This window comes from Nothobranchius furzeri, chromosome 11 (assembly GCF_043380555.1).
Source record: "Nothobranchius furzeri strain GRZ-AD chromosome 11, NfurGRZ-RIMD1, whole genome shotgun sequence".
NCBI lineage: Eukaryota > Metazoa > Chordata > Actinopteri > Cyprinodontiformes > Nothobranchiidae > Nothobranchius > Nothobranchius furzeri.
This window is the reverse complement of record NC_091751.1, coordinates 64,777,678-64,789,964: the sequence shown is the minus strand read 5'-3', so window position 1 is coordinate 64,789,964 and position 12,287 is coordinate 64,777,678. Positions and strand designations below refer to the sequence as shown.

The 12,287-nt window shown below is 41.2% G+C and overlaps 2 protein-coding genes across 7 annotated transcripts in view; one reads left to right on the top strand and one right to left on the bottom strand.

The window, feature by feature from the left end:
* The window catches only part of LOC107384312 (abl interactor 1), a 31,313-nt gene extending 26,413 nt beyond the window's left edge, over positions 1 to 4,900 (top strand). For all 3 annotated transcript variants that reach the window (XM_015957506.3, XM_070556132.1, XM_015957505.3), the window contains 2 exons: positions 1,181 to 1,360; positions 4,531 to 4,900. In XM_015957506.3, coding sequence (XP_015812992.3) covers positions 1,181 to 1,360; positions 4,531 to 4,706 — 356 coding nt within the window. In that variant the 3' untranslated portion in view covers positions 4,707 to 4,900. The remainder of the gene's footprint in view (positions 1 to 1,180; positions 1,361 to 4,530) is intronic.
* A 1,335-nt stretch (positions 4,901 to 6,235) lies between these two features.
* LOC107384313 (amyloid beta A4 precursor protein-binding family B member 1-interacting protein) overlaps positions 6,236 to 12,287 on the bottom strand; it is a 14,877-nt gene continuing 8,825 nt past the window's right edge. For 2 of the 4 annotated variants that reach the window (XM_070556133.1, XM_070556134.1), the window contains exons 9-12: positions 8,601 to 8,726; positions 6,805 to 6,903; positions 6,652 to 6,736; positions 6,236 to 6,524 (exon numbers count right to left, since the gene is read on the bottom strand). In XM_070556133.1, the coding sequence (XP_070412234.1) occupies positions 6,403 to 6,524; positions 6,652 to 6,736; positions 6,805 to 6,903; positions 8,601 to 8,726 (432 nt within the window). In that variant the 3' untranslated portion in view covers positions 6,236 to 6,402. The remainder of the gene's footprint in view (positions 6,525 to 6,651; positions 6,737 to 6,804; positions 6,904 to 8,600; positions 8,727 to 12,287) is intronic. The other 2 variants (XM_070556135.1, XM_070556136.1) reach the window with 2 other exon arrangements.

The window sequence follows — 12,287 nt, the reverse complement described above, 5'->3', positions numbered from 1 at the left end:
TCTCTTTCTCTCTCTCTTTCTCTCTCTCTCTCTCTCTTTCTCTCTCTCTCTTCTCTCTCTCTTTCTCTCTCTCTCTCTCTCTCTCTCTCTCTCTCTCTCTCTCTCTCTCTCTCTCTGTCTCTCTCTTTCTCTCTCTTTCTCTCTCTCTCTCTCTCTCTCTCTCTCTTTCTGTGTGTGTTGCTGTGCACACAGCGATCAGATCAGCTGATCAGACCGCTGCTCAATAAAGACGGGGAGCAAACGGGTAGACCTCAGGCTTTATGTTACTGTTGTAAAGCATCACTTTACCTGCAGCTATCCCCTACTGAAGCGGTACTTAACGTCTGTGAGCAAAATAAAAACACAAAGTGATTAAATGCTGTTTCTGTTTTATATTTTTCACTTCAGTTCTAACTATTTAGACGTTTGCATTTTCAGCACATTTAGCTTGTATTTTATTTAAAATATATTAATATTAATTCATTTAATGAGGATTTTAGTGTTGCATTATTTGAAAAAAGAATCATAGCATCAAGGTATTAGAAAAATGTAAAATAAGTTTTGAACATTAAATGTTTAAATGGCATTCCGTAGTTTTTAGAAGTGTTTGTTCTGCTGCAGTTCATCTGGTATGTGAGAATGTTCAAAAGCAGTCACTTTGACATAAAAGGAAGAAAAAATATTTTGGGATGTTGATTTTAGGCCATATGGCCCAATTCATACCCTAATGAATAATAAACCCAGCTAATATCAGTGAGAAGAGGCATAAAATACAACTACATGAAGGAAAGACTGGAGCAGGGCTGTGCACCTGCACGACGCTCAGCCACTGAGGCCGTGAAGGCTCGTTCACACTGAATGCAGGTTGGATGCGGTCCAGTTCCGCATAGACCAAAAATGACTGAGTCGAATCAGAGCATTCACACCGGCTGCAGCGTGGATCCAGATGCATGTAGTCCTTTTTTCTGGACCCTGCCTGAGGATTGTCATAAAGTTAGAGTTCACCTGAGCCAGACAGGAAGTGATGCGTGTTTCAGCGTTGGGAATAATCAGTTCTATGTTCATCATACAATCATCATCAACACAAGTGAAAATGGGTTGGGAAACGCTGCCTTAATGGACAAAAATAAGAATTTCTGGGATCTTTCTAATCAGTGCAAATCAAACCACAGAAACTTTTCTTCCTTCTGTTGTCTTTTAGTTACGGACAGCCCTGCCCCACCTCCTCCCCCAGAGGATATGGGTGTGTTTGAGGAGCCCGCTCCTCCTCCCCCTCCTCCACCTGTGGACTATGAAGAAGAGGAAGCTGCTATGGTTCACTACAACGATCCTTACGCTGATGGAGACCCCCACTGGGCCCCTAAGGCTTATCTGGAGAAAGGTCAGCTGGTTGTTGTTGGAACTAAACACAGATTCATATGGAAGTGCTTGACTTGCAGTGTGGGCTTCTCAAGGTTTTTGAAATTTGAAGGAAGTGCAACCAAACGAGTTCAAATCTCATTATCTAGACCCAACAACTAAAGATGAACCAATATATCTGCTGGTGACGGGAGCTGGCCACACTCTGGGAAACATCTCTGACAATTCCATAGATGTCCATAGATGCGTTGTTTCAAGCAGCATCATGGCTGAGGGCTTATTCAAACTGGCATCAACAGATCTGAAGGTTTTACCTTCAGAATCGTAACCTTCAATCAGAAATTTGAATCTTTCATTTATTTTTTCCAGTTTATTATAAAGCTTCAAAGGGACTTTTCGGACTTTTGAATTTTTATGCTCGCGATTGCCCCCTCAGGCCTAAAGCGTAACGGCAGCTTCAATAGTAGGCTCGCGCACGAGGCGCGCAGGCTGTACGTGCACACTCCTTAACGAAAATTACAGCTGAGACAGAGCACAGAGCTCTGAGAGCGTCCCGTGTGTGTGTGTGGCCCGGAGGACAGAAGAACACAGCAAATTAATAAAATAATGTGCTTCTGTCTCTGCAGCTGCACTTTCTTGTCGGCCGGCCGAACATGCAGTGTGTGTGTGTGTGTGTGTGTGGGGCCCGGAGGCCAGAGGACAGGAGAACACGCAGCTAATTAATTAAATAATGTGGTTCTGTAGCTTTCTCTTCAGCACAGCCGACAAAGGTTTAAGATGGGTCAGTCCTCCTGCATGCTCAGATCATTCCCTTCCCTTGCTTGAAAAATTGTTCCAAAATGAAAGTTGAACCCACATCTTTTTTTATCTGTGAATTCAATGCTGTTCGGCGAGTCTCAAATAAAAATTTGGGCATCTTACTGTAAAAAAATATACCATTAATGTAAAAAAGAAACTCCAAATAAACTATGTTCACACCCAGAATCAAACCCAGGTCTTCTGTACGAGAGTCTGACATTTTACTAGGTGAGCTAAAGCGCCAGTGACGTCTTTTTTATCTGTAACATTTATATCCTTGATGACAGCTGAAACAACGTTCAAAGAACGGTTCGGAGTGAAAATGGCTATTTTGTTGCTAATTTGCAGGAAATATCTAGAAAAAAGTTCTACAGAAAGTAGCTAAGGGTCCTCAGAAATGTAGCTAGCTTTGTCACTAGGCGTTAGGAACAGCGACAAAGTGGCACTGCCTCTCTCTCTGCTGCTAAAGCTACGGATAGCAAACGCTACGGGCGATGCCTGAGCGTGAACGCGCATGAAGCAGCCTGCTCGACCCGAGCATCTCTCTTTTTCTGTGATTTTACAGAAAAACAGGCAATCACAGTAAAAATGCCAGGGCTCATTCTACAGGACCAGGGCATTGCAGGAGAATGTATGATGAAGACATTTATTATTTCTATACATGTTTTGGCCGTCAAACTTCCATAACGTCCCTTTAATATAAATTGGACAAAATCTGTATCAGCAGGTCAGAGCTGTCCAAAACACAGAACATCTCTTCTGCCATGTTACTTTTGTTTTGTAATAAAAGCAAGAAGTCACGTGAAATTATTTAAATATTTAATTTCATTACTATAAATCTGGTATTTTTAACTACCAGCCCAGGCTATAGCCCTGCTAGAACCACAGTTGCAGCAACTTGAAGGGATTTTGAATTGTTAGAATTGAATGTAAAGCTATTTGTTTAAGCTGCACCAGATGAAAATGAATTTACTGAAAAAATCTGCCTAGCTCAGATTAGGTCAAAGAACAAAAATCAGATTTACATAATGAAGGTGTTATCACACAATAATATTTACTTTAATGGGACGGAATCATTCATTCAGGGTTTTTATCTACAGTTTATGTGAGTTACCACTAGGGTTGGGCATTGTTTGAATTTGAACGATTCTGACACAAATTCCTCGTTTTGATTCCAGTTCCTATCGATTCCCGATTCCAATTCTTTCAAGTGGCAGGGTCCAAAAACATTAGACATTTTAAATGAGCCAGATAACCACAGGTCTGACTTGATGAAACTGGATGAACCATAACATCACCTCCATTTAGAACAGCAACATGTTTGGATGGATGGATGGAAGGAAGGAAGGAAGGAAAGAAAAAAAAAGAAGACTTGCAGCAAAATCAGTGTTTTAGTCTCTGAGGACAGCCAAAGTCTGGAAACTGCGATGAGAGGCCAAATGCCTTCAACATAACCAAAGAAGTCCAGCTGCTTTCTCCTAAACCTCTCATGATGATCATGTGCAGGATGACGCCTGCAGCCACATGCTGCAGCAGCGACTCGGTCAGAAGGGAAACCGAAACCTAAAAGTAGCTGCTGTCAGTAACAGTCTAACAGATTTAAAACATTTAAACTCTCAACAGACTAAATGGTTCAAGAAAGAAAGAAAGAAATCTCACAACTTTGCGTGTTGTGAGATTTATTATATGAATATCAGTATTTAGTTATTTATTTATTACCTAACCCTATCTGCTCCTGGTGGCAGAACCCGGTGTGGTCCACCACAGAGAAGCTGCTCTAGCATGATGACTAATTATTCCACAGGTTATTGTTCAGCCTTCTCACGCTCACACACACACACACACACACACGCACGCTTTTGCTCTGTGTGTTTTTATTTCAGCAGTAAGAAACTCACCTCACACCGCCCAGAGTTTTTAAAAATCATGGTAAATCAACCATGTTGTTGCATTTTAACAAGCTTCCTCTACGGCGTATTTTTTGTTGCAGGATGCAAAGTTTACATCACGGAGTAAAAGTTCGGCAGACGTGTTTGTTTACGCGTTTGCTGCTGCGTGTCTGCTCTCTGGGTGTCTGCGGGCTGCGTCGTAGGCGCGACAGACAGCTGGTGTGATCGGCTCTGAAAGGCGTTGATCCAAATTGGATCATGATTTATTTATTTATTTATTTATTTTTACGGAGATTAGCCACAGATCGGCAGCCTGGGAATCAAAAGTAGGAATCAAAATCAAAAACATTTAAACAATTCCGGGGATAAGTGACCGTTAGTCCCAGTTCCAGTCGATGCCCAACTCTAGTTCTCACCCCTGTAAGTGCTTGAATTTGACTTTCTGGACAAGCAAACGTATACAGTGTGCCTCTGAAATGCTCACTCTGTTTTTTGTTCATCCCAGTTGTGGCCATCTATGACTACTCGAAGGACAAGGAGGACGAGCTGTCATTCATGGAAGGAGCCATCATCTACATCATCAAGAAGAACGATGATGGCTGGTTTGAAGGCGTCTGCAACGGCGTCACTGGACTGTTCCCTGGGAACTACGTTGAGTCTATCATGCACTATGCTGACTAGAAACGAAAAGAAAAAATTCCCTGAAAACACACACACACACACACACACAATAGCGCTTGTTTGGCAAGTATGTACAGAGGTATGCCGTGCAGCACCAGCACCTCCATTTCTCAACAAAGTGCCACTAGATGTAAAGATGGTTCATTTTTAGCTAGGGTGTGTGTGATTTTGTCGATTTACTTCAAAACAAGAGTTGCACAAAGAAGGAAGAGGAAGTAGTTTACACTGAAGGAAGAGGAAGTAGAGACCCCTGTCTGAGTGCTGTCAGGGCTTCGGTGCATCTTCACATCATCACACTTTACCTCAAGAGAAATTCCTCCCAATCAAACAGGTTGAATTTTCTTGCACTGTAGACCACCTCTCCCCCTTGGTCAGACAGTCGGCCCGGAGGGGCGTTTTCAACCGTGGCCAAGGGAATGCTGTGAATTAAAGGCACCGTGTACAGAACGCATCGCAAAAAAAGAAACACGAGAAATCTCTTCTTCCATGTGGTGGTTTTTCTCTTCCGTAACGTGTGTGTGTGTGTGTATAAACTGTAACGTGACGAACTGCCGGCCCATCTGTCCGTGTGTTTCTCCAGTGTTCCCACCGTTGGAGGCGGAGCCCAGATCAGACGCTTTTATCGGTTGTTTTACTTGAATGTCACGTTAACTCCTCAGTTGCAGTGACATCTTTTATTCAGGCCGAGTGATTGTTTGAGTCTGATGCTGTCCGGCTGCTGCAGCGGAGCTCTGACTCGCCGTGCTTCTGAAGCAGAGCGAGGACTTCCGGCTTCATCTCCATGTTGGTTTCCTTTGTGTCGTAGCCACGCCGATAGCTACCAACGACTGGGATCAGTTGCTGTCGTAGTGCTTTTACTGTGGTGCTCAAAAACCTGAATCGCCAACATAAAACAGGACCTTTGGGTTCTGCTTTTGGACTGGAAAGGGATCATTGATCATCTGGATCGTTAAAATTCCTTCAATCATATCTGTGTTGTGAATGTAAGTGACCCCTGCTGACATTTTAACCCTGAAGTCTTAAATTAATGGACGTTTCTGCTACAAAATCAAACAAAATAGTTGTTGGTGCTCATCAAACTGTTCTTTTCTAAATGTTTGTGACATCAGCTTATGTATTAAAAACTTTTATTTTGAAAGGGAATGTTAACCAGGTGATGTGGGCAGTATTCATGCAGCCTGTAAATGTGGCCACAGTGAAGGATTTACCACTACGTCCCATTCTGATTGTATTTCACATCATGGGGCCGTTTATTTATTTTTTTGTTGTTTTGGCGAGAAACTACTTTTTCTACCGTTTCTAGCATTGCATTAATGTCCATGACTGCAGAAGATTTGCAGGCAGTTTTTATTTATTCTTGCTTTTCTCAAAAATAATAAAAAATAAAAAAATCTAACAACGGCTGACCTGCAGAATATTTGTAACATTTACCAGTTCAGGCGCTTCAGGGCGCTGTAGCACTTGACGCCTTTTATCCGGTGTGTTTCTTACGATCAAATGTGGGATTAAAAAAAAATGGGAATCTTAAATGTTGCCAGGAGCAGAATTTAATGTCTGTCATCTCCATTTGTACATAGGATGTGTTGATTGCAATTTATGTACAGTCTTTTTGTAATAAACACCTCATTGAAACAGTTATGGATGTTTGTGAATAAATAACTCGTCTTCTAAGCGACTGGCGGCGTGGAGGTTTGTCTCAAACGTGTCCAGGAGGAGGAGGAGGGATGAAATCAGGTGGAGGCTCATGTGGGTAGTCCTCCATGTTTGATGATGGAGCTGGGTTTGAGCCTCCCAGTTGGCCGTGACCAATAACCATGTCTGTAGAGACGAGAAATAAAGTCCACAAGTTTATTTGTTTAGCAGGTTTTCCATCTATTAGTAATAAGTAACCCATTTATCCACTTTTTACAGCAGGTTTAACGCATGAAAGTGACCTGTGACGAACCTTTGTGTGCGGTGGATTGGAGAGTATGCAGAGTCGATGTCCTCTTTAATGCAGCCTGATAGTTCTTATACAAAGCTGTGCCATACTAAAACACACAAAGGTGCATTAGCGGTAGTAAAAAGCATTTAGCATTCGACACACAGAGACTCGGACCTTGGCTATTCTGATGGAGGTTACCCAGAGCAACAGTGTGTGTTCGTCCTCACAGCACAGAAACTTGATGTGGGGGGACTCCTTCTGGATGCAGGGATGCTGAGGAAGAGAAACAGGACTGAAAGTTCCTTTCCAGCTCCTAAACTAGGTGTTTATATTAGTCAGCTTTCCATTTTTGGACTACCGTAAGTGTCATAAATATGCTCTATGACCCCACAACCTGGTCCAAATCCAGGTTTTTGTTCTTCAAACTGAGGAGAGCTTTCAGACGTCACTGAGCTCTGTTTCTCCACCACTGTCTGACCTCATTCAGAGCCAAGCATCTGTTCTCTTTTTGTTTCCCTGCCAGAATGTTACTTTTCAAAATTAAACACATCTATTTAGTTCTCTAACATCTGCAGTACATCATGCAACCAGAAGGGGTCAGGTGATGCAAGTCAGATCTGTGGGGACTGGTGATTTAGTGTGCATGAGGCCTCAGCTGTCAAGGAAAACATTTCAAACATGTTTAAATAATTGGAATCAGCACTAAAATTGTAAAGTTAAACTTACATTTTTAGATTCAGGTAAGGCTCAGCTAAATGCAGGGGCGCCCACAGAAAATTTTGATCAGGGTGGCCCGATCGGGCCAAAGATTATTTTGGGGTGACACCAGACAGAGAGAGTTTAGCCTGTGGCGATGCATTGCTTTGCTCCTTTGTTCTTCTTTTATAAATATGTATCAGAAAAACATAACTCAAATTTGAAAAACACAAATGTTTCAGAAAATACATTTTTATTTTAAATGTTATTTCAAAATGTATTTTAGAATTTTATTTTTTTTGTTTAATTCACCTGCTGCTGTCATCACAAAAAACATGGACATATAAATTACTTTTTGTAAATGGTGGCCCAACAGCAACATATATATATATATATATATATATATATATATATATATATATATATATATATATATATGTTTGTGTGTGTGTGTGTATATATATAATATATATATGTATGTATGTATATGTATGTATGTATATGCATATATATACACATATATATGCATATACATATATATGTGTATATATATACAAATATATATATATACACATATATATGTATATGCATATATATGTGTATATATATGCATATACATACATATATATATATATATATATATATATATATATATATATATATATATATGTATGTATGTATATGCATATATATATATATTTGTATATATATGCATATATATATTTATATGCATGTATATAGATATGTATATGAATATATATGTGTGTGTGTGTGTATATATATATGCATATACATATATATGTGTATATATATATATATATATATATATGTATATGTGTATATATGTGTGTGTACAATTCTGATTATTTCTTTACTCATTAATTGTGTGTTTTTATAGATTTTAACATTTATGTCTTGAATAAATTAGATGAATTTATGGTTTGGGTGAATATTAATATGATTTATTAACACTGGTCTTCCCTGAGGGGGGCCAGCAATTTTCTAGGAGTGGCCATGCCCCACCACTTAAATATAATTAATACAAATAGTTTTAATGGAAATGATAATTGCTCTTAAGGTGGATGAGTTTTTATTTGCTTTTTTTTCCGAATCAGCTGAGAGAAATTATCAGTAATTATTTGATTCTTTCTACTTTTAACCTTTTTCTCCAGTTGGTTTAAAGCTAATTAGGGCAGATGAGAGGGAAAATCTAGTTTCAGTCATTCTAGGTGTGATGCGTTTATTTCATTTAACAGTTCAGATTTGTAAAACACCTTCCTTAGTCCAACCTTCAAGATGAAGCAGTGGTCGGTGGGGGATTTGTACTTGTGCTTGTAGTTGCTGCTCAGGTAGACAGTGACTCTGTCAAAACGAACAAAGCAGGCCAGATCGGTGGATGACTGCAACAGAGAAACAGAAAACACACATCAAACACCTTCGTTAAGGTTTAGGTCGTTCGAACGGGTCTGAGCAGGTCCAGGTGTGTTTTTGTGTTAACGTTTTCACGTTCAGTCTGATGCTGGCCACGTTTTTACGTTCTTGTTCTGTTGTTGCTACCTGTCTTGGTGTGTGTACTCTGTTGCATGTGTGTGTGTGTGTGTGTGTGTGTGTGTGTGTGTGTGTGTGTGTGTGTGTGTGTGTGTGTGTGTGTGTGTGTGTGTGTTTGGCTGTACAGCGCTTTGGTCTTCTCCCACGCTGTATTCAAACACGTAATAAAAATAAAATGGTAAATGGCAAAATTTGATTATTTTTCTTACATAGAAAAATGCAGCTTTGTTTGATGCTCTAATTTTGTCTGTAAAGTATTTTAACGCCTTCGCTCAGAGGCGATGCATGTTGTGGTCATGCTTTTAACCTCGCTGACAAACAGGAGCTTGTTGCTTGAAATAAAACCCAACTTCCTCAGAGTGACAAACGACAACGTTCTGGTTCTCTTTTAAACCCAAACTAAACGGGTTCTGAACCATCATGTTGGGGTGAAATGTGGCAATTAAAAAAATCCATAAAAGTTTAGTTTTCTAAGAAGTTTCTGCTAAGATGTGCAAAGATCACTCATGAAGTTAGAAAATTATTTAAGAGAAATATAAAAGGATATTTTAACCAAACTGTTCAGGCTTGCGAAGGATATGCTAATTTCTATGCACTGAGTTCTTGGTTGGGCTTCCTTCTGCATGAATTACTGCACCAGTGCAGCGTGGCATGGAGGACATCAGCCGGTGGTACTGCTGAGGTCACATGGCGCCCTGAACACTGAACTTCATGCATTAGGCCTCTCTCTCCTCCAGACTCTGCCCCATGCAGGAAAAATGTAATCAAATATTGATAAGCAATATATGGACACAAACATGTAGGAAAATCTGAGGTATCAGAAATATATTAGACAATATACCAGCTAATATAAAGCGATATATGTAGTAATACATAAGAAATTGCCGCTTTTCATATATTGCCAAATATATTCCGTTATATATTTATGTAAGTGTCCCATCATATAAGAAGTAATATACCACTGAAATGTATTGTCATTTATATCTAATTATATATCTTTATAATATATTCCCATATATGTAACAGTACATAAGTGCTGCTTTTCAGATATTACGATTTACATAAAATCATATGTTACACATAGATATGTGATAATGATGATGATGATGATGATGATGATGATGATGATGATGGTGTAATTACTTTACAAACAGATATATTTTGTCATGTATTTCATTTATTAAAATTGATTAACTAAATGGGCAATTTTTCATATTATGTAACTTCTTGCTATGGCCTATATCTCCACATATACACGATTACATCTGACTGTTTATTCTTTAATTTATAAACACACACACACATATATCTATATATATATGTGTGTGTGTGTGTGTGTGTGGGTGTGTGTATATATATATATATATATATATATATTATACCTGTCTCTGAATGCTATCTCTCTCTCTCTCTCTCTCTCTCTCTCTCTCTCTCATGTATATATAGATATATCTGTATGCATATACACACATATTTGTATGTGTATGAATATATTACATGTATTATATTCTCACATAAATTCAGATGTTTGGTGTTCATGTAACTTTGCATATACTTTAGAATGAGTTATCAGATTTTTATATAATGGTTTATAGTGTTCAATACATTACTGTATATTTTATAATATATTACTGTATATTTTATAATATGTTACTGTATATTTTATAATATATTACTGTATATTTTATAATATGTTAATGTATATTTTATAGTATGTTACTGTCTCGTCTCGTCTTCCTCCGCTTATCCGGGTCCGGGTCGCGGGGGCAGCATCCCAACTAGGGAGCTCCAGGCCGTCCTCTCCCCGGCCTTGTCCACCAGCTCCTCCGGCAGGACCCCAAGGCGTTCCCGGACCAGATTGGAGATGTAACCTCTCCAACGTGTCCTGGGTCGACCCGGGGGCCTTCTGCCGGCAGGACATGCCCGAAACACCTCCCCGGGGAGGCGTCCAGGAGGCATCCTGACCAGATGCCCAAACCACCTCAACTGGCTCCTTTCGATCCGGAGGAGCAGCGGTTCTACTCCGAGTCCCTCCCGAATGTCCGAGCTCCTCACCCTATCTCTAAGGCTGAGCCCGGCCACCCTACGGAGGAAACTCATTTCGGCCGCTTGTATCCGCGATCTCGTTCTTTCGGTCATTACCCAAAGCTCATGACCATAGGTGAGGATTGGGACGTAGATCGACCGGTAAATCGAGAGCCTGGCTTTCTGGCTCAGCTCCCTCTTCACCACGACAGATCGGCTCAGCGTCCGCATCACTGCAGACGCCGAACCAATCCGCCAGTCGATCTCCCGATCCCTCCTACCCTCACTCGTGAACAAGACCCCGAGATACTTAAACTCCTCCACTTGAGGTAGGACCTCTCCCCCGACCCGGAGGTGGCAAGCCACCCTTTTCCGGTCGAGAACCATGGTCTCAGATTTGGAGGTGCTGATCCTCATTCCAGCCGCTTCACATTCGGCCGCGAACCTACCCAGCAAGAGCTGAAGGTCAGAGCTGGATGAAGCTAGGAGGACCACATCATCCGCAAAAAGCAGAGACGAGATTCTCCTGCCACCAAACTCGACACACTCCACACCACGGCTGCGTCTAGAAATTCTGTCCATAAAAGTGATGAACAGAACCGGTGATAAAGGGCAGCCCTGGCGGAGTCCAACCCTCACCTGGAACAGGTCCGACTTACTACCGGCTATGCGGACCAAACTCACACTCCTCTGGTAAAGGGACTGAATGGCCCTTAACAGAAAGCCACCCACCCCATACTCCTGGAGCGTCCCCCACAAGGTGCCCCTGGGGACACGGTCATAAGCTAGTTTTCTTGTCCGGGGATTGGACCGCCAAGGCTCCCGCCTTGGTCTGCCACCCGATTCGCATTGCACCGGACCCTTCATGTTCCTCCTGCGGGTGGTGGGTCCACAGTTGGACGAGCCCATGTATCCGGTTCGGGCTGGGCCGGGCCGGGCCCCATGGGCGAAAGCCCGGCCACCAGGCCTTCGCTCACGGGCCCCAACCCCAGGCCTGGCTCCAGGGTGGGACCCCGGTAACCCTCCGGGCCGGGTACTCCGACTCTTCATTTTAACCGCCATGAAAGATCCTTCGAACCGTTCTTTGTCTCACCCTTCACCTAAGACCAATTTGTCATGGGAGACCCTACCAGGGGCACTAAGTGCCCCAGACAGCATAGCTCCTAGGATCATTAGGGCACTCAAACTCCTCCACCACGATAAGGTGACGGTTCAAGGAGACCGGGGTATGTTACTGTATATTTTATAATATGTTACTGTATATTTTTTAATGTTACTGTATATTTTATAATATATTACTGTATATTTTATAATATATGACTATATATTTTATAGTACGTTACTGTATTTTTATAATATGTTACTGTATATTTTATAGTATGTTACTG